The 22,738-nt window shown below is 39.2% G+C and overlaps 3 protein-coding genes across 3 annotated transcripts; 2 read left to right on the forward strand and 1 right to left on the reverse strand.

Annotated features, from left to right (window-relative positions):
• Positions 1–532: 532 nt before the first annotated feature.
• hnrnpul1l (heterogeneous nuclear ribonucleoprotein U-like 1 like) lies at positions 533–11,262 on the reverse strand. The gene is made up of 16 exons (XM_079486671.1): positions 11,054–11,262; positions 10,414–10,633; positions 7,764–8,135; positions 7,099–7,276; positions 6,887–6,960; positions 6,656–6,795; positions 6,465–6,564; positions 6,218–6,330; positions 5,854–6,117; positions 5,604–5,726; positions 4,988–5,116; positions 3,580–3,748; positions 2,648–2,914; positions 2,355–2,542; positions 2,033–2,221; positions 533–1,528 (listed from the first exon to the last, which is right to left on the reverse strand). The coding sequence occupies exons 2-16, from the start codon at positions 10,592–10,594 to the stop codon at positions 1,397–1,399; spliced, it is 2,619 nt and encodes an 872-aa protein (XP_079342797.1). The 5' UTR covers positions 10,595–10,633; positions 11,054–11,262; the 3' UTR covers positions 533–1,396.
• Positions 11,205–15,327, forward strand: LOC306911383 (protein FAM98B). The gene is made up of 8 exons (XM_079486683.1): positions 11,205–11,607; positions 11,691–11,806; positions 12,057–12,179; positions 13,377–13,639; positions 13,741–13,821; positions 13,934–14,050; positions 14,133–14,276; positions 14,785–15,327. The coding sequence occupies exons 1-8, from the start codon at positions 11,564–11,566 to the stop codon at positions 14,938–14,940; spliced, it is 1,044 nt and encodes a 347-aa protein (XP_079342809.1). The 5' UTR covers positions 11,205–11,563; the 3' UTR covers positions 14,941–15,327.
• A 1,243-nt stretch (positions 15,328–16,570) lies between these two features.
• gas2l2 (growth arrest specific 2 like 2) lies at positions 16,571–22,569 on the forward strand (the record flags this gene model as incomplete). The annotated part of the gene is made up of 6 exons (XM_079450302.1): positions 16,571–17,169; positions 17,324–17,550; positions 18,328–18,435; positions 18,781–18,877; positions 19,220–19,478; positions 20,916–22,569. The coding sequence occupies exons 1-6, from the start codon at positions 16,818–16,820 to the stop codon at positions 22,567–22,569; spliced, it is 2,697 nt and encodes an 898-aa protein (XP_079306428.1). The 5' UTR covers positions 16,571–16,817.
• Positions 22,570–22,738: the final 169 nt, after the last annotated feature.

Here is a 22,738-nt window from a genome sequence, read left to right on the forward strand (position 1 = left end):
TTTGAATGTAAACACATATAGAACAGCTTACATTATTTTATTTAAAGATTACTTTTAAAAGGGTAAAATTAGCATAAATTAAGTTGTCAATGCTCAATGGATGGGAACGAAAATGTAATGACAGTAAAACTGTGAAATTATAATATATGATAGGCTTCATAATTCTGCTTCCACGGATTATTTCCTTGAAATTAACTAACCCTGGAACAGGTCATCTTCAGAGAGTGAGTTTTGGAACCGAAAGTTAAGGATCAGCTAACCTACCCCTTTAACATGCTTCATTTACGCAGCCATTATTTAAGGAAAAGCCCATACCTGTGAATAAAACAGCTTTATGTAATTCCTAGAACCTTCAAGTAATCTGGATGTGAATAAACTATATAAAACCGAGTGTGTCCACTTTTAGACAATATTCAACTTCAATACGTTTTGGTACACAGCTAAAATAACAAATGTGCCTGTGTCCAAATATTTATGGACCAAACTGTATACAAAAACAAACATTTTATATAAAAAAGTACACAACACAGAATCTGTTCTTCAGATTATATTCTCAAATACAAAATAATGAGTTTTGATTTGACAAAACCATATGCAGACACTGCTTTACAGACATGACACAAGGTAAAAACATATCCACACAAGGAGCTAGTTTTGATCATTACTAATTTGCAACATAGGAACAGATCAGACCAATCAGAGTCATTTTAAAAATGGTATAAAAAAAGGAAAACTATAACCTCAACAGGTCCGAGACATGTTATCTGATGTTCAAGATTTGTTATTCAAGATTTAGGCCATTAAAATTTCCAATATGATTTACATAGACAAAAGCGTTATGTGTTCTTAAATGGATGAGTAAATACAGGCGTATGATCATAGAACAATACCCATAACCATCAACTGCAAAATGTGGTTCTTTAATCTTAATAGAAAAATAAAATCAGTGGTAAAACTACTGGAACACAGAAACACCCTGTCTCTATACATCAGATGTGAATCAAATCGTGCACAGCCTGATCAAAATATTCATCCTGCTCCTATTCGAGCACAACACAGCATGTTGGCTGTTTGGAGCGGACTAGACCACACATTACTAATTTCAAATGCCAAACTTCTCATCTACAAGTACACAGAGAAAAAAATGTCAAAGATCAAGTTGCATGTAAACAAATATTTAGTAGAGAAGCAAAAATAGGATAACTGCCACCACAACTCAGAACACCGAAGAAGTGGTTACCTTTAAGGTTGGCATAAATAGGGAAAGAATAAACGTTTACAGAGAGCAGGCAAAGATGGGGAAGACTAGGTACTGGGGAAGGGTTCACAAAAAATGAAAAGCAGAACAGGGTGAGGAATGCTGCTTAGGGAATGAGCCAAAAGGGCTGCGATGCTACTACTGCGTTCCCTGGGCGCCCTGACCGCCTTGGGTATTTTGCTGGTTGTAACTGCCGTAGTTGCCATATTGATTATAGTACTGATTCCACTGGCTCTGGTTCTGGTAGTACTGCTGCCACTGCTGAGCATACTAAAAAAAATCATAAAAATACATCAATATTGCTAAAATGTTACCAGAAAAGTCATGCGTTTCAGATATAACGTATACTGAAGAAAACACCTATGGAATGCAAGTATATGGCGGATCATATGACGGAAGCAAACACCTTTGTGACATTTACACATTGGATTTTATTCTGTCCCTGATACTGCGTCACTTTTAGGACATTATCAGGTGTAGCACTAACATGACATCAATAATCACATTTATTAATAATCTCAATTATTGTCAACACTGGAATATCGTGACACCCCCAGGGCAGGCCAAGGTCAAATCTAACAAACTGTTTCCATAACACACTAAGACAAGCATTTTAAATAAAATTTAAGTAAATTTAATTGTCGTTCTGAACATGTGCATACTGTACCACAAGCGCATTCAAATCGAATTGACTGCAGACTGTTGTCATTCAATCTTTTAAATTTGACTATTGATCTCCAATACAACGCGACTCCGGTGGACTGAGAAACTCACCTGTTGATACTGTTGATTATAGCTTTGCTGCGTCTGCGGCTGCTGGTTGTAAGTCTGTCCTGTGGTTGCTGGGGCTTGACTGTAGCTCTGGCTGTATCCTGGATACTGACTGTAGCTTCCGTAGTTATAACCTTGGTTATAGTTGCCCTGGTTATAGCCTTGGTTGTAGCCTTGGTTGTAAGACTGAGGCTACAAAAAAGAAAAACGGTGGAATGAACAACATGGAAATTGTATTAGACAAGTCCGGTAAAAAAAGACAACTAGTGCTAGTGTAATTCTTAACTGTAGCAGACACCTAAAGGAGATATTTACGTCACCATACCTGAGACTGGCTGTAGCCTCCATTGCTTCCACTTCCACTACCACTCTTGCTGTAGGATCCCTGGCGGTTGTGGGAGTAGCTGCTGCCTCCAGACTGCTGGTTGCGGTTGTATCCTCCACGGCCGCCTGAGCCTCCATCTCTATAATTATTTCCCCAGCGATTCTGATTGTAGCCTCCACGATTATATCCTGAGGAATAAGATGACTAATTTTCAACAAAATGACAACAGCTACCTATACATCAACAATCTTAAAATGAACCAATGAGAATCTCAATGAGATTCACTATGTTACCTCCTCGGAAGCCTGCACCTCCCTGGCCACCCCGATTCTGGTAACCACCTCTACCGCCCTGAGCCCCGCCACGATTCTCATAGCGCTGGAAGTTACCGCGTCCGCGGAAGCCACCTTGGCGGTTATCGAAGCGCTTCTCCGGCGGAGGGCCAGCTTTGCGACCTTCTTCGTTGTACTGCTTGATGAGAGCGTCCGCTTCTTCCTGTTCCAGCTCGATGAATTTCACATCGTCCAGGAACTCGCCGGCGTCGGGCAGCACAAAGTTTGCTTCAGGAGCAGAGGCACGCAATGAGGGACAGAACAGCCGCACGGACAAAAGACAAAGAAAATCATTATCAGCACCGTACAATGGTGACAGAAAAACAGGGGAAGGACAGAACAAGGGGACAGAGAGAGAAAGAGAATTGGAGCATGTGGTGATTAAGTTAACACGCTCTAGGACAAACATTGCCTTAGGTGTTTAAGGGAACACTTGTCTCAGAGTCAGAATATGTAGACAATGTACGGGGGAGTCACAGGGAATGAAAACTAAAAACAGTTGCCAGAAAAAGAGTGTTAAGATAAAAGATGTCTCTTTATATTACGTAGCATTTGAGGACAGACATCCAATTATTTATTCAACGTTTAATAGTAAACCCAATACAAACTGCTTGGTTGCTTGAATTAGAGGGCACGAGCCAATCTCTTCCTCAGTCCTGATTATCTGAGCTGGTGACAGTGGTCGGAAATGGCATGAAAGATGATGCAAGAAAATGTGGTTAACTGGGTAAAGGGAAGTGAAAAGGGGGGCTCTTTTATCTGGCAAAATAGTTTTAACAGAAGGAGGGACGGGTGGGTTCTTCCAAGTCTTAAATAAATAAAAAAACAAACAGCAAAAGCAGATCTGGTGTGTAGTTGTTGTACATTGTTTTGGTTATCCATGGCATTCCTACCTTTCATTTCTAACACAGCATGATCGGGAACATCCTTCCCTTCCTCATCAGTTCGCTTTAACGTTCGCTCTTTTAAATCCTCATCCGTGGGACAAATTACAATAGCCTTGCGTTGAAAACCTTCAAAAGGACGCATTTTTCGTCTCTGGGCTGATCCATAAACATTTGTCTAGCAATGGTGACAAGAAAAAAGTAGAAGCTGTTCATTATTTGCTTTTGTTACGCCTTTGCGTTCCGAAGGAGGGGAATTGGATTCCTGCAACGATGAAAGTGAGAATTTTTTCATGTCTATAGTTACTGCTCTGGAATAGCTAGCGGTTGTCTCTCACAACCCCAAGTGACTTACCGTGGACTCAGGAGGCAAACAGTTGTGCTTTATGACTGTCACTTAATGTAGGGGACCATTTCAACTTTCTAAAGCTACTAGGTTTTAACTTACAAAGCTTTTTTTAAAGGCTTTGATTCTTGTTAAGAAATGGTAAAATTGTGTCACTGCTAAGAAAAGCCTTTTTTAAGATATTGCATTCAATTACATTGCAATTTTTTTTCTTTACATTTAAACAGTTTTCAAGGATCACAGAAAACAACCATTGATCGCTCCTACAACATAAACTGTTTGTGATGTGTAACTTCCTCTACATCAGCGGTTTCTTAGTTCACAGATCAACATTGCGATGTAAACTGAATTCATTTAACTCCAATCGGGAGAAAGGCAAACAACTAAAACGCATGCATAAAACTCTTTCCTGCTCTTCCTGGGTCCCCTTCCTTACCTTCACTTACCCAGTGTTCAAGCGACCAGCGTGCCCGACACAGACAAACATGTAGCACCTACCGGCACATACTCACAATCTCCTATTGAACTATTAGTCCTCTGACCTTACTTACCATACAACCTCTCAAAACAGTCCACCTGCAAACTTCAAGCAGGTTAGTTTTTTCACTTACCTGCCATTCATTTTTAAACACAACATTCAAGTAAAGTTCCAAGTTAATCTAAATAAAAGTTCTCTTTCTTTACAATTACCATAGCAACAGAAGGCGTTTTCTTACTCACCAGGCAGTGATTACTTGTTTTTCAACATCTTACTAATGACATGGACTACTTGTACAGTGTGGCAAAGATCTCTTTACAACAAAGCATACATGACAAAGTCAAAAATATTCATTACGACAACATACTATACTGAATTCTTTCCCTGTTTGCTCTTGTAGGGTTTAAGCAACACAAAACATATAAGCATCATGTTCAGGACAAAGAAAAACAAGTCTTTAGGAGCACCACAGGCTAACCAATGCTTTAGGCTAGGCTACAGAAAGAGCAGAAGTACATTAATGAACAGCAATGGATTTGGGGGATTGGGTTGAGCAGCGAGGACAGCTCAGGGGCAGGCAAGTATAGCAGTACCTGGTCAAGGATGTAGTTGCGCTTCTTCCGGGCAGCGATCTGGATTAGCCTGTTGAGACACTGTGTAGACTGTTGAATGAGTATGTCCCATCGCCCGGCGTAGTTACGTTGGCGGCGGAGTCCCATGACCTGATAAAAATATGGAAAAAAGGTTGCTTCGACTAGGGCTGTGACGATATATTGAGCGATTTTTATTCTCAGTTTCTCAATGAATTACAGTTAAATGCCACCACATCCGAAAGCCAGAGGGCGCTCTCGTGTAGAAACTTTAAATACAGCCAATACCATTTACATTCGAGGAAATGCCAATGGGCATATTCTATGGCTGTTCTTCAAACCTTTTCAGGTATTTTCATTATAATAAAGTTGAGGTATAATGATGATGTTTGACAAGTGTTGCTTTTCAGATGCAACTGAATTGATTTTAGATTGAGCAGTGCTTTTACTAATCAAAGGGCCATAGTTCACGGAAGAGCTGTGCATAAAACACAGAACCGAAGCCTTTTACGATTTCAGAATCGCCCTAGACAGGTATAATTAGTGTGAATTGCAATATATTGTCCCAGTCCTACATCATATATGCTGACACCACCGGGAACATATCAACCAGCCATACCTTCATCTTATCCATGATAGCATTTGTGCCCAAGATGTTGTATTTCTTTTCTGGGTTCTCTTCTGCATGTTTTGAGGCCCAGGTGGTTTTTCCACTTCCAGGAAGACCAACCATCATCAGGATCTGAGAAAAATACACCAAAAGCCTGACTTACATCTTCACTGACCTACTGCTTTATAAACTCCATTATTGCAAAAAGTACTGTTCAATCCTGCAAACATTTGAATTAGCATCCACATCCAGCACAAACCTCGCATTCAGCTTTAGTGGCAGGACCCACTGTGCCTCGGACTCGGTCTGCCAGCGGGACATCGTGAAGGAAAGTGAAGCCCTCTGGCTGGGGGAAGAAAGGCTCCTTCTGTCCAAAGTTGAATTCCACAGCACAGTTCTTCACCAATACATGTGGGAAGAGAGGACGACCAGCAAGCTCTTCTTGAGTGACACGATAACAGGAGCCCAGCAATTTGCCATTCTTGGAGAATGTGATGTCCACCTCCTCACTGCTTTCGAAGTCCTACAAAAAATCCCAGTAGAACAATGAAATTAGACATTGTTAATAGTACTTTTAGGGCCTTCATAAGATATGTTGTATGCGATAGAAAGAAAATATTTACAATGTAGCAACCAAGGACATCATTTTCACCAAACTTCTCCCCATAGTCCTCAAATTTACAGTTGGCAGATTTCTTGCCAGTTCCACCGTATCCAAAAGAAAACGGTTCTTCACCTGTAATATAAAACGAGAAGCTGTTTTAATGCAATGATAATGCATATCAATGAATAACAACCTGACACCTTGTTATAAAAAAAGCGCCACATTTTCTAAAGGAAAACAGATTTAACGTAAACCTGGTAACTTACCGAGCTGAGTGCTGCATGAATCCAAGGACCATCCTAATCTCACCACATGAGGATCAGGCTCGCTGGTAGGAAGGTGTTTTACTGAAATTTCCTCGTTTATCTAAGCATGACATAACAAAAGACACATTTGTGATGTCTGAGACAAATTAACAAAAATATGATCCAACATTAATATTAAGTGGTCTTATCACCTTCAGTTCAAAGCATACACGGCCTTTGGCGACACCATAGGTGGCTCGAGCACCTGACCACAGGAAGGCAAACCCCTCAATGGTCAGAGGGTACCCGCTGTACCTGTCACGAGCCACCTTAAAGTGCAGGTCACAATTATCTGATGACAAACAGAAACAGATTTTGAATAATGTGGTTGACACTGGGTTACAAGTGTTTCTACTTAAAAAGGTCTCCTAAGTTTTACTCACAGGTGTCAATTACCACAAGCTTATCATCAATGTCCTCTTCCTCATCCTCGGCTGGAGGCTGTGGTGATCTCCCCCTATAACACATCATAGAAAACTATGAGCCTGAGCAACATATGCAAATTCAATTAAAGGGATAATTCACCCAAAAATCTGTATACATTTATTTGTTCTGTTTTTGGGTGAAGTATCCCTCTAGTGTAGGCATAATTTACCTCCTGTCATCACGTTGCTCGTAGTAACCATACCCTCTGCTGTCATCATATGACCTCTTGCGACTGTACGACATGTACTTGTCATCTTCTGTTTTGACTTGTGCCTCTCCTTCAGGCCATTCACTGGCTTGTTCACCCTGCTGTGGAAGATCTTCTTCCGTCTTGACCTCTAAACCCTCTGAAAATATTTTTATAGGTGTACCACAGATCAACATCACATTTTGCATACGCAAATGCAAAACCTAACCTAGATTTTTCACACTGAATAAAATTTAGAGGCAGTGCAATTAAGTCATTTTAACAACAGGCATCTTATTTGAGTTTTGTGATGCCTTTTTTTGTGTACACCATTCTGTGTGTCGTTTTAGACGCCAATTCACTGAATGACGTAAATAATGGGGTGGCACAAACACGTCAACAAGTTTCTAAGGTTTAGAGTTTCTAAGTTGTGAAATTGTGTAAAAATTATTCTTCATCATTGATGAATTGCCACGATCACCAGCAAAATTACGCAAACCATTAACTGTGCTGACCACTATCAACATTTTCATAAAAAAACATCTGTCCATATTATTTGAATATGCACAGCACACTGCAATGAGAAAATATGATGCTTGGTCAAGTTGGACATTTGCCCAAGATTTCATGTAAGCAGTTGGCCTCACCTGATTGTTCCTGCTGGTTACGTTGACTCGAGTCTTCCTCTGGCATCTGGTGTGAAGCGGAGTCCTCAAACTTCTGCTCTGCCTGTGGCTCCTGTTTAAAATGGGCTTCTTCATAGCCCTGGTTTATCTCATCCTTCTGGTCCATGGTCGGTTCGGACTGCTGGACCTCAGGCTCCTGACAGTCATCCTGGCCAAAACCCTGATCATCATCTGCTGTATAATCACTTGTTTCAAAACCAGGGATCGGGGTCTCAGTGCTGTCTTCGTTGCCTCTGTTATTCTCGTCTCCCTGATTATCATCCTGGAAGAGGTCTGTGCTGTTTCCATCGTCAAACTGTGCCTTGGAATCTTCTCCAGAATCTTGCTCCCCTCCTGCAAAATAGAGCATGATTAAAAAACTTTTTTTTTAATTACTAAAAACATTAAATTGATTAATCCAAGCAGATGGATTTTACAGTTACTTGTGATCATCTAAAAAATTACACTGCAAAAACAATTCTGTAAAAAAATGACATTTTCTGTAAACTGGAAAAACAGAAATACACCATAAAATATATTTTCCCCTGTAAAGGTATAGGATAAATATTAGAGGTCTAACGATATGGGTTTTTCTCTGCCTGATGCATATCTTTAGAAATCAGGCCATCCGCTGGCCGATATGTTTTGCCGGTTTTCTTTTTTTCATCTTGATCTCATAAAATATAATTAAGTGATACAGAATATTGGTCAAATTAAACATTTATAGAAAACACGTCTCTTCAAATCGGTGCACTTGAGAAAGATTGAGTAAGTGTTTATTGCAGGGTACAAGATAGCGGTCTAATTCATAGTAATAATACATTGCTCAAAAGTTTTAAGCACCTTCAGAAAACTGTTGTGAAGCAGAAGCATGCTTTTGGTTTATGGTTGGTGGCAGACACTGCTATTAATCAAACGGTCATAATTTAAGTGAAAATTTAAATAAATAAAAATCTCTCATATTATACAGCCTACTGCTCATAACTGCGTTTTTAGTTATATTTAGCTTTTAGCCTTTTTCTATTTTGTAGGACAGTAGAAAGCCTGACAGAAAAGTAGACGCTCTTGGGGTCGAATGAGTTTAATCAGCCACAAAAGACCGCCTAAGGACATAATGCGCAAACGAGAGGAAACAACAACTCAGCGTGTCTCGCGGATGTTAAGTGTAATGCCGGTGAAAATATTTTTGCCGCAAAAGGCACAACAACACTAGGCTGCTTACCGATGCACCTGCCTGTTGATCAGTCGAATCAATCAGTCGACCTCTAATATATATTACGTTGTTTTCATCAATTTCTTGGTAAATGTGTTGTCTTGCTCTCTAATTTTATAGTTTTTGACCGTTTTTCAAAAATAAACTGTAAACAAATAAACCTTGTTTAAAAAAAGTTGTTTTGCTGTAATTTTGCCGTTTTTGAACGCATTTCAAAGAATACATAAAAATCTGTAAAACAGTAAAATTCAAATTTTTTACATTTATCTGTAAATAATAACACAAAACTGACGATATACAAATAAGAGTGTATGTCGTTTTTATGACTTGTTTTCCATGCTGGAAAAGACCCCTGTGGTTATGAGTCAAGTTGCCTTTTACCACGTACATATCTGTTATAGCAAATATTTATTTGCAATAACGTATTTGACAGGTCAAAACCAACGATCTTTCCTGACGAAATTGTGTTGCGTGTATTGCACGCCGTGTGAGGCTAATGCAGAAAACATGTGTTTAAACATGCACGCTATGAAGAGCCGAAACTGCTAAACTGAGTTCTCCTTCACATCTTTTTACTCTGAAACGGACACTAACCCAAAATAACGTCGCATATTAGCAAGGATCCATTTAAAAGTAGTCTTGTTCATGAACTGAAACAAAACACGTGTCACAGTTTAAGATCTGTATACTCTGTCCTAAAGGGGCAGCAGCATAGGGTTCATCAAACAACAAAGGACGGGCCTAGAACACTCACTGATATTAAAGGAATTGTGTTCTGCTTATATGAGGTGTAAAGATAGAGTAGCGTTCATTGTTAAAGATGTTCTTTTTTTAAACTTTACACTTTGTGTTAAAAGAGAGTTTACGTATAAGCAATAAAATCAATCATCACTGTATCACAAACAATTTTTATAAATTTTTCATTGATTTGTTAATGTATCCAACGTGTTTGGAGCACCTTAGAGTTGTTCCAAATCTATATGAATCTCTTTTTTCTGATGAACACCGAGAGATATTTGGAAGAATGCTTATAACCAAACAGATTGACTCCCATTATAAGGAAAAATATATAATCATTTTTTTGTTCTGTTTAACACAAAAGTAGAGATTTTGAACAATGTCGGCCAGAAACAATTCTTTGACTACCATTGTATGTTTTCCCACAATGTTAGTCAATGTGGAGGCAAAATCTGTCTGGTTTTAAGCATTCCTCCAAATATCTTTCTGAGTGTCAGAACAAAGAAATGTATACAGATTTGGAACAACTCGAAGGTGAGTAAATGATGACGGAATTCTCATTTTTGGTTGAAGTATCCCAACGACGGTACCAACAACTGTGTAACTTAGTGGCACTATTGTGAAATGCAGGACTAGAGCCCTGAAAGTTATCTAGTCAAAAAGTTTCACTGCATGCGTTACCTTCGTCCTCGTACTCTTGTTCCTGCTCGCCGGGGGCATCCGAACCAGCAGCCTCGGCCTCCAGCGCTGCCTGCAACCGGTCCACCAGATCCGCCTTCAATCCGCGAGTGTCCAGGCCTCGACGCTGAAGCTCGTCTTTTAGCTCATTCACTTTGAGCTTTTTAACATTGAGCCCGCTCATGGTTCATGCACCTCCAATAGCAGTTTCCCAACTGTATTCCTTTAAAACAAACAGCGTAAACAGACGCGAGTCATTGATTGGTTACTGTACGCGCTCAACGGATCATCTTCACTCCGGCTAACGTTAGCCCGCAAACTAGCTAGTTAGCTAGCGGTGGTCGTTTTTCTGCAAAAATATGAATATTTCACTAAATATTAGGATTGTTTTGGCTTTAGCACGTTTAATATAGCAATACGCACACCCTGCCTCGACCCTTTTCAATGTAAACAATAAACTGACAGGTTTCACACGAACTAAAGGGTTGAATTAGCACCCGAGATAACTAGCAAACCATGGAGTCCTGCAATGCGCGCGTAAAATGCACCCGACTCGCGCGTAAACGAAAGATCTCCAATATGAATGTACTTTACGTGCTAAACATAAATAATAGCTTTTGTTTGCAGGAGTCAAAATATTTACCCTTTTTCAGTTTCCCCCTCAAGCAAATTGTCGTAACGGCTGTATCGAAGATGGAGGCTGACCGTGGCTGACTACTTCCTCCGCCTAGAGACGACGCGAGCGCTTTCCGGTCCCGCTCGCTTATTGGCTGAAGCTGCTGTCAGTCTAAAACACACCGGGCCAATGGCATGTGTTCATTTGATCTGTTTTGCTGATTTGTAACGAGGCGAATGTTTTGAAGAGGGTCGATATACACGATAAAAGCCACGAAGCTTCTTATCCATTGAACCATCTCATTGTTTAAAAATGGTTGACTCTGGATCCGGGTGTATTTAGGACCAGAAGAACCCGATTGAAAAGCAATCGAGCCGGGCATGCATTTCGATCGATTCGTTTCGTCTTGTGATCGGTCTGCAGAGCTTGACTTGTTTTGGTTTCCGTTCAAGGTTCGTGTTTTCAGGCAGTGAAAGAGGAAGTACAGAAATAGTTCAACTGATGTTGATTTATAAATAATCGCGTGTCAGATTTACTATGGAGAGAGATGCTGGGATCCTTTCTTTAATTAAAGCTCTTGGGTGAGTTGGCCTGATATAAACATTATTTTAAGGATGTTTACTACAAGGCGTTTATATATTTAATTGTTTCTAACATTGTACAGGTATAAGAGCAATGAATGTTTGAGGAAATGTAAGTGTGACGACGAGTTACCTTGCCCACTGATTTCCTGGTTGGTCTCGGAAGTCAAAGCAAGTTGTCCTGATGTGCCACTGCCAGGTAAGTTAACGTATTCCAAGCGAGAACAATGCGTCGTGCATACTTGTGTATCGGCATGAGTTTTTGAGTAATTTGTATTCAGTTCACATGATTTTTGAAGCACTGATATAAGTATCCATGCACCTATGCACCGATATATGGAATTAATTGTCTGGTAACTTGCATTATCATTTTTTACACTAACAATGGTTAAGTGTTTCTGTGTAAACCATCTTATTGGCATGTGACCTAAAACTTTTGTATGTTTTAGCACAGAGCATTGGTGGAGCTGTTCTGGTTGGGGAGTTGAGGGCGGTGCTGAGGGGGATGTCATGTCCTCAAAATGCACTTACATCAGAGCATCTTAGCCCACCTCTGATGTTCAGATTAACCGGTAAGGTAGGGAGATAAACAATGATCTCAGTCCTTGCATTTTTTGTATTATTGGCATAAACAGTAGGCCTAGCGAACAAAAGTGATATCATGTATTACATTTACATTTATTCATTTGGCAGGCGTTTTTATCCAAACAGACTTACAAGTAGGGCTGTGTATAAGCAAGGCCATTGCGATACGAGAGGTATCACAATAGATGTTGCTGTATATTACTATATGATACATATTGAAATATATTCAATACTTTTGTAAATAAAAAATGTAAAAAGAAAATGGAGCTGAAAATACAATTGGCTGTGGACCACCCGGGGTAGTATTAACATCCGATCAATAGAATCCATCACATACCACACCACTATTCAATTCCCATTTACCCAGAAATCCAAAATATTTTCTATTGTGTTTTGGGCAGGGTTCTATTGTTTTGCAGTATGGTTGTTTTGGCTGGAGACGGACTGTTTAAGCCCGACGATAGATTCGCTTTTGCAACTTTATAGCCTCATCCCTACCTCATTGTCTGTCCATTTAAAAAAAAAAAAACTCCTGGCCTTTCCTCTACCTTGCTGCAATATAATGCAGAATGTAAAAAATGCCTGGCAGATATGACACAGGTAGAAGTTCACACGTTTTACTCATGTGTGTATTGACGTAAGCGTTTTTAGGACTTAAATGCTTTGAAAACACTTCAGACAGTTGAGACAACGGCTATATGTACTGTTTATGATGTTAAAGCATGATTTAAACAGTGTATAGATAATAGGACTATTTGACTATTGAACATTTCTTTTTTGTCAAATATTATATATGTGCAATATTCTCCTTTAATCCCCCACTCAGGTTAGATGAAACCATTGAATTAAATGGTGACACTAAACTTTATAAGATTTAACATATTAATTGAACTAAATTATTTGGCAAAAGGGCAAATATTAACTTAACTAAATTAATAACTACAGAATTTCAGTGAATATGGGTTTTATACAAACTACAAAAACAAATCTTCTTATAGTAGTGTTTTGTTGTCATTCCTCTGGGCCTTGACTCAATAAGTTGTTCTCAGTAAGTTGACTCAACTTGTTCTTAAAATGTTTACGCTCAACAGGAAACATGCATAGAACACTTTTAATGCATATCTAGTCAAATATTTAAAAGAAGAGTGAAGACGCTTGTCACATGTTTGTCTTCCAATTGACAGAGTTCTTGGTGTCAGAGTTGGTGGCAGCCCGTATGTTAATGTATAGAGAGAGTCATCCAGAAGAAACAGAACAGAACTGCGAGTCAAAAGTCAAAGAGCAAAGAAAAGAAGAAAATCTCACAGCGGACAATGAGGATGAGGATCAAAATATAAATCAAGCAGAATGTAAAATTAATTGGAAAGAGGTGAATGAAGAGGTCACAGAACTGTTTCAGAGTCTTGGGTTAAAGAAATCCTGCCAGCTAAGTGATGCCTGTGCAGAGGTAATAAGCCAAAAATGTAAAACATTAGTAAAACCTTTTTTGTAATTATAATGAATTCATAATCTTTCGTCTGTGGTATAATTCAACCATAATTTATTCAGGTGGAATCACGCCTGGCGGATTTTCCAGATGGTAAAATGCCAGAGGCGTTACTAAAGACCGATTTGAACTCTGAGCAGTGGGTATGTATCACAAACTACCACATCTGACTTGACCCATACTTCTGGGGTCTTACCACCTGTTTGAATGTGTGACAGTTCCTCTGTTAAACATAAATGTTATTGCTTCACTCAGAAACAGCTTCATGAGATCAACAAAGCTCTCTGTAAGGATTATGAGTGCCGACGCCAAATGATGATCAAGCGTTTCCATGTCACACTACAGTCCTTTGCTTGGGGAGAAAGGGGGAAGGTACTACGATGGGCAACCCTGTAATCACGTATTGTAGATTGCTTCTGTATATTGGTAATTATGCCTTCTCTCTTTTTCTAAGGAACGGAATGAAGCTCTTTCTTCAATTCAACCCTTCACACCCTCTCTCAAGTCCTCTGTTTCCATTGCTACACTGTTGGCTGCCAGAGAGGACCAGTCTCGCATTTCACCAGTTAAAGCAGGACCTTCAACAGCCATTCACAAGGTTTACCAACAGTTTACTTCTTATAGTAATAATAACACAATTCTCCACATTAAAGGGATAGTTCACCCACTTTCTTGCTTCCTCAGAACACAGATAAGATATTTTAGAGAAAGTTGGCCCCCATTCACTTCTATTGTATCGACACAAAACCAATGCAAGTGAATGGATGCCAGTAAGCAACATTCGTCAAAATATTTATGTATGTTCTGCGGAAGAAAGAAACTCATACAGGCTTGAAATGACAAGTAATGAGTAAATGCATTTACATTTTTTGGTGAACTATCACTTTAATTTCTATATCTTCTTGGTAATTAAAGTAATAAAACATGAGGCAATTGACTACAATTGTAATTCTGTGTAGTAAACTATTCCAGTGCTGTTATATTAAATACAATTATTGGAGATAAAATATAACAATTGGGAATGGCACATGCACAGTCAAAGTACTGTAGGAGACCGGAGAAACTTCTGTATAATAAACTTGTTTGTTTTATGAATTGCCCTGCAGATGCTAATGGGAAATGTGCCAGACAGGGGGGGACGGCCAGGAGAGATGGAGCCTCCAATGCCTAGCTTCACCAGACGCAGGGAGGGAGATGGCAGTAATCAATACAAAAAGAGAAGACCGGGATCCTCGGGAAAGAAGAAAAATAAACAGAGTTAGAGATTTGGTTTGCTTTGATTTGAATTAAATTACAAATGTATTTAAGTTGGCAAGTAAAGAGAATATGGTCATAAAAATAAGGCTGGACTTTAGTTTTAGATTTAAATAAACATATTTATTGTTTGACATAATGGACAATATCAGTTGATTACCAAAAAGAGATTGACAAGTAAATCTTAGTAAAGTGTATGGATATGAATGGCTAAAAGTTGTATTTTCCTTGTATATCCATGAACTATGAAAATATTTCATTTGTTTCAATAAAAATTGTTAAAAGGGTTGCTTTGTTCAAACATAGGTCCATACATAAGTAAGGGCAAGTATGACTGAACGCCACAAACTCCCAGACTGAGAGTTTGCCCCAAGCAGATGTTAACCAAACTTTTCAAACATTATATAAATAAACACATTTATTTTTTTTCAGATGCTATAACAACAAATAATCCCTATGAAGCTGTGGTTAACCGTGAATTTAGAAATATTAAGAGGTGTTGTTAGACACAAGACATAAATCCACTTAACTAAACTTGTTGTAAACCAAGACTTTATGGGGGATATTGCTTTATAAAACCATAATTTTCCATATACCTCACAAGGTTTTATAAAATAAATAAACAGTTTTAAAATAAACATCTAAACAAAATACTACTGTTCACTTCATACACATCTCAACCAATCAGAATCAAAGAACAGAACTAGCTGTTTTATTTGTTCTCACAGACACTGAGGAATATGATACGCATTAAATCCAGCAGCACAAAGTGGTCGGTAAATGTTGTGTTGAGCGTAAGTGTTTGAGAATGTGTGTGTCAGAGATTCTAGAAGGTCAAAGTGCCGGCTGACCATTCGACATACACACCTACTCGATTAGAGCCAGGAGGAGAGACAGATACAGAGACATGCTATTTGTGGATTTCAGTTCAGCCTTTAAAACAGCTGTTCCCCATAAACTGGTTTAAAAGCTAAACAGCCTAGACTTAGGCTGCTCTCTGTTCACATGGATACTGGATTTTTCTGAGTAACAGACCCCAGAACGTCAGGATGGGAAACCTCACATCATCCGCTCTCATCATGAACACTGGCACTCCACAGGGATGTGTTCTCAGCCCCCTCATCTTCTCACATCACTCACGGTCCCCCATTCATCCCACAAGCACCATTGTCAAGTTTACTGATGATACCACCATAACAGGGCTGATATCAGACAACAGTGAGACAGCTTACAGGGAGGAGATTTAGCATTTCACAACATGGTGCTCTTACAATAATCTGGACCTAAACATCAGCAAAACCAAGGAAATTGTTGTGGACTTCAGAAAACCAAAGTGCACAGAGCAATCTGCCCTCTGCGTACACAAAGAACGTTTTTATTCAACAATAGTACAACTAATGTACTATTGCTCTTTGTATGACATATCGCTTATTGCTCCCAGAACTCTTTGTAAGTCGCTTTGGATAAAAGCATCTGCTAAATGACTAAATGTAAAGCAATAAGTAATTAAAATGTTATAGTTCGAAAGGATGACAGTACATAATACATACAAAAATAGTTTCTTTAAATACAAATTCACTTAGTCATAACACGTGGGCAGTTAATGGTTAACTGGAGTGTTTGGAAAAGACGCTATCTGGTATCCAAGGACGATTCGGCGCGCGCTACACCCTGACAACATTAGAAATCACAGAAACGTTGCAATACAAAACTGCAATGCTATGCAGTCTCGTCGTTTATTGATGTTTAAACTACGCTTTACATATAACGTCTTTAAAAATCGTTTGGAAGACAATCTAGCTTTCTGTTGTCAGTTACAACACGAAGAGTGACTTTTCTGGAAGTGTTTAACAAAACAATAAGATGGTTTAAAACTGATTTGACCATGTCTGGAATAGAGCATGCATCCAGCCAAAGCATCAAGCCTTTTAAATCAAGCGAAAACTATCTCTATGCCATGAAAGAAGACTTGGCAGAATGGCTGGGAGACTCGTACAACATCGACATTCACGTCAATAATATTTTGGATGTCCTGGAGACAGGTGCGCTGCTTTGTGCGCACGCCAATAACGTGACGCGCGTGGCGGATGAGTTTCAGAAGACGGTCGGACCCGCGGAGATGCAGATGCCCGCTTCTGGAGTCACTTTTGTCAGCTCTGCCCTTCCAACAACATTCCTGGCTAGGGACAATGTGACCAATTTCATCAACTGGTGTCGAAAAGAGATGGGTGTTCCAGGTATTTGTCAAATGAGATCTGGTCAAAAACAGAGTTTCGAAGGGAATGATTTGCTTGAAACTCTTAAACACACCACTAGATGTTACCATTTGTTCAATAATGCTTTAGTTTTTCTTAACCCACATGTCTTTTCTCATTTAACATCCCACCACAGACGTGCTGATGTTTGAGACAGATGACCTTGTCCTGCGTAAGAACGAGAAGAATTTTGTGCTGTGTCTTCTAGAGGTGGCCAGACGGGCTTCTCGGTTTGGCATGGCTTCACCGGTCCTTATTCAGCTGGAGCAGGAGATAGAGGAAGAGATTCGTGAGGAGATGGAGGAGACCGTCCGGCCCAAGCCTCAGAGGCGCTTAATAAATAGCCAGAACCTGGACGAAATGGTGCAAACCGAAAAGAATCCTCCAAAGATGATATTATGCATCATATGCATGTGTGCTATTGTGTTGAAGGCTACGATTTAAAGGGCTAGTTCACCCCAAAATGACAATTCTAACCTTAATGACTTTATTATGCAGAACATGAAAGAATATATTTTGAACATATAACAAATTACATTGGCTGCAATTGAGTTTCATTGCATAGAGACAAAATCAATGAGACATTTTCTAAATATCTTCAGAATCTCAGTGGAACGACAGGGCGAATAAATGATAACAGAATTTCTTTCTTATTTTCATTACTGTATTTCAAAGTCTATATTTTAATTGAAAAATATGTATACTACATGTTATTATACTGAATATAATTCATGCTCATTTCAAATGTTAGAACATTGTGTCCAAACACAATGATTTAGATCTATAGTCATAATGAGATTTTTACAAGAATCGGACATTTGTATTTATTATATTATATGATAAATAATACTGCAAACAAAAAAAAAGTGCTAAAAAGGAAATGGCATAGAGGATGCTTGAAAGATATTAAAAACAAAAAGATCACAAATTGATACCAATAAAATGTTTGTCTCTTATCTTCAAATATTACCCATATGTTCAAGAATAGGTCAAAATACAAGAACCTTACATGTTTTGTGGGTCTTTATATAAAAATATTTTCGGAGTATTTAAAGTGACAGGCTACAGCTGAATACTTAAGATAATATTGTAGACATTATTGTAGACGTAAATAACATTTCTGTGTTTGTGTGCCCGCAGGTTCAGTTCCTGATAAGCCGATGCACCTGCCCTTCCCAGTTCCCCATGGTGAAGTTATCAGAGGGCAAATACAGGGTTGGAGACTCCAACACTGTCATATTTGTGCGGGTATATAACACACCATTTTCGCATTTTCCTAGTGCTACTCTTATTTTGTGGAATGTGTTGATCTATCATGATTATTAATGCTAACGTCAGTTGTGGCCTGGGGGTTAGAGCGTTGGTTTTTTGATATCAGAAGGTTGCCGGTTCAAATCTCAGTGCCAGCAGGTCATGACTGAAGGGCCCTTGAGCAAGGCACCTTACCCCTGATTGCTCTGCAGTAATGTGCCACTGTATAAAACTACTTGTAAGTCGCTTTGGATAAAAGCGTCTGCCAAATGAATAAATGTAAATTAAAATATGTCTTTAACTATTTGCCCATGAATCTTGATTTAAGATGTGTGTTTGTAGATCTTGAGGAATCATGTTATGGTGCGAGTAGGTGGAGGATGGGACACCCTGGAGCACTATCTCGACAAACATGATCCCTGTCGCTGCACTTCTCTGTGTACGTACATGTGCACACAAACAGACTTTACTTCATCATTTCTGTACCTTTTACATTATATTTTTCAGGATCTTTTTGGTATTTTTTAAATATTTAAATGTATTTGATTCATCTATGTGTAATGTTTTCTGGTTAAAACAGCGTTATTTCATGTAACTATATTTCTACATTTGAAGGGATAGTTCTCCAAAATAGTTCTCACCCTTACAGTATATCTTTCAAAACCTGGATTATTTTATGTGTTTAAAAAATAAATGAAATGTTTTTGACTTTTTTCTTGAAAAAGATGATGGTAAACCATGACCTCTTTATTTCGTTCTTGCATATACACAAACATGACAGTCCATAAATTGACACAACGTCCGGCTACTCCAGTCCATGAGATTAAAGGGAGGTTAACTACACCCCAGTCTGATGCCCAGTGTGGTTCTCAGACCACTCTTCTGCTGAGCCGATCTCAGTCTCCTCTTCAGCAAGTTGTGTGGCCCCTTTCATCGCCCTACAGAACCCAAAGAGCAGGACCCTCACCACCGCGCTCATCCTACTCCCCCGACCCTGACCATCAGCCAAGCCGCCGAAGAAACAGCCCCTCTCCTAACAAGTAAGTGCATTTGCAGAATATCACACAGTGCGAGAAAAGCAATGCTTTGTTTTTTTGCATCTTAAATGAACAATTTCTGACGGGTATGTGGTCAATACCCAGTGTTGATATCCGACTGTCTAATAGATTTTTTATCAGCGTGCTGGAATAGAAAAGCTTTCTATCACGATGCCAGAAATCCACCTAATCCCTTATGGATTTCACAGATATATTTCTTGTGTAAGAGATTTTAAAACTCAGACAATGCTCAGCAACACCCAACATAAACAAGGCTTAAATGTCCTATCGTGTGTATGTGTGTGTGAGTGCAAGAGCCAGAAAGACACAAAGGCTTTTGAGAAGGTGACATTTGAGCATGCTATCCAAGCATAGCACATAAAGAGCATACTGTCATTTTCATAGTAAGAGCATTTTTGCACATAGAAAAAGATAAACTACAAAAGTGCTGTACTGTAATAAAGTAAATGGAATGTAAGAAATCACCTTTGTTAATCACTCTTGTTGTAGCATTGAAGACGCGTTTGACAGTTCTGTTTATGTAGTAGTTTAAATCGTTGGTTATAAAGTGCAAATTGTCAAATTATTGGAGTTCCAGGCAGTGCCATGTCTAAGGGGGTGGGTGCTAGGGGCTAGGGAGGCATTGCTCACAGAGATTTTTCTTGTGTCCCATCAAAAATATCACTTATTATCAAATACTTACAAAAAACTTAAACCTATTAAATAACGTTTTGTCAATTTAAACACATAAAAAAATGTTGCAATGAACTAGGTACATCAACAACCATATATATTTTTTGCTGAATTTACTAGGGTATTTATAGGTATGTGATTGAGTAAAATTATAATTTTAGTTTCATTCTATAAACTACTAATAGTATTTCTCCCAAATTCAGAATAAAAATACGAACTGGTCAAAATAACGAAAAATATGCAACGTTTGCAGATCATTAAAAGAGCTAATAAAACAAGTTTTGATTCATGAACAGCAATACAATACGAATGTTGTCACAAATGTATTTTTCAAACAGTAAAAAATGAATATATAATTGAATAAGCCTATATTTTTCACAACTTTCATGCCTTTATGCATTATCTCAGTCTTTCACATTGCTGTTGTGTGACTTTGTCGTTCCTGAGGTTTGTTTCTGTTGAAATTTAACAGACCATGGGTTGGAATTGCCACAATACATGCAGAAATTGTGACAGATTTCTGCAGATGTAGATTCTATGTGACCTTGTGAATGGTTTGTTTTATGTAAACTGTCCATGAAGTGTCAATTTAAAATATGTAATCCCTCCAAATCCGAAAAACATGCACTTGAGTTCAAAACCCACCATACAGATGCTTACTCATCGAGATCTGTGACTATAAATGCATGATACCATTAGTGATTGTTATTTTACTATTGACAAGGCTCTGTGTGGGTGTTTTTCCAGATTAAGGGAGCGACCAAGTACGTCATCTCATATGCACACTTGTACTGACAGTAAAGACACCAGGATAACAGACTCCTCCAGTAGAAAAGGAAGAGAGACAACACGGTCGTCTCCAACGCCCCGGCTCACTAGTAGTCTCCCACGTGCAACCCCCCTTCCTACCACACCACAGCCTGAGATACAGCGTCCTCAAACTCCACTGGTACTTCAGAGGAACCACAATCAGAACCAACCCCTACAAGGCCCTGAGAAGAACCTGGGTCAAACCTGGACCAAGTCACACTTTGTCTCCAAACTGAGACAAAATTCCTCAACTGGAGTAAAAGGACGAGAGTCACAGGATAAACCACAACTACTCTCAAATGGGAAAGAATGTGCAAGCCTAGAAATACAAAGCTGGCTTCCAAAACCTCCAAACATTACCATTCAAGAGCCTGGGGACAATGGATGTACTCAAAATAGTCCAGGTTTCATTCGGATATTTTCTCCCTCTAAAGGGTTAACAGGTGTCATATCAGAGGGACAACATATGAGGCCTAGAACACAGATTAAGAAATCCACAGAAGATAGTTTTCGTAATGCAAATGAGAAAACTAAACTTGAGAAAAGAGGAAACAGATCAGTCAAGGTACAGAGTCAGGTCCTTCAGGTGCCATACATGGTGCCACCCTCTCACATTAACATCTTGAGTAATTCTTATAGAAGTGTCAATGATTCTCTGAAATCCAAAACACAAGGCGAAAAGGGAGGGATAGAGAGTGGTTATCGCTACACTCCGTCTCCGCTCAGTCCTGCACGGGAAGCCATTCTCTACAAGAGCCTAGAGGAGGAAATCTTGTCCAATCTGCAACAGTTAAGCATCGACTCGGATACCAACAGCAGCTTGGATGAAAACCTTGCTGAGACTCCTCAGAGATCTGGAGAGATCTGTAAAATGTCATCCCCCAAAAAGTTAGAAAATCATGAACAGACACCAAGTCTCCATTCATACACATCTCGCAAACCCAACAGTGGTCAAGAGGCTTGTTTTGATGCAGTCATTGCAGAACTCTCTAGTGCACAGCGAAAAATGGAGGACGCGCCAGTAGAGAAGTGGGTACCTACTCTTCCTGCCGGTCTCAACGGAAAGGTTAAGGAAGACAACACTGCTTCATCTCACCTTAAGGTCTCCAAACCTTCAATGACCAGTTCCTGTTCCTCATTGGGCTCCAATATGGATTTGAAAGACACTGGTGAACTTTTGAAGGTGTCAATGGATGTGGAGAGAAAAATGACTCATGGTAAAGCATCAAGTGAATATCCAAAAAAGCAAAAGATTTCTTTGCTGAAGCAAAGAAGACCCTTAAAGAAGCCAGAGAGGGTGCCATCCATCTACAAGCTGAAATTAAGACCATGCGTGCAACCTCGACGTGACCACAGATCTGACCGGAAACCCACAAAAATTCCAATACCAGTTTTTTACAAAAAAATAAGCTGCAAGGATGGAAGTTGTCCCAGACAAAGGGAGAACGATTTCTCAAATGAGAGTTTCAGCTCAGAGCACGGTAACACGTGGACCAAACCCAAATCTCATGCTCAAGTACAGAGTGCTAAAAGGTGCCAAAGGACAAGCCAGGAGTCGCATGCAAATCACGATCTGGAATCATGGGTTTAATTGACAGCCCAATTCACACTTTGTCATTTTTGGCGTCTACAAAAATGTTGACTGCCAGTTTTGTCAAGAGTATTTTACTTTCTTTGAACTATTACTTACTTAAGTACATTTGATAAGAAATGTTGATGAATTCATAATGAAATCTTCAGTAGTATTGACTTTTGAAGAC

Source organism: Barbatula barbatula (assembly GCF_947034865.1).
Source record: "Barbatula barbatula genome assembly, chromosome: 2".
NCBI lineage: Eukaryota > Metazoa > Chordata > Actinopteri > Cypriniformes > Nemacheilidae > Barbatula > Barbatula barbatula.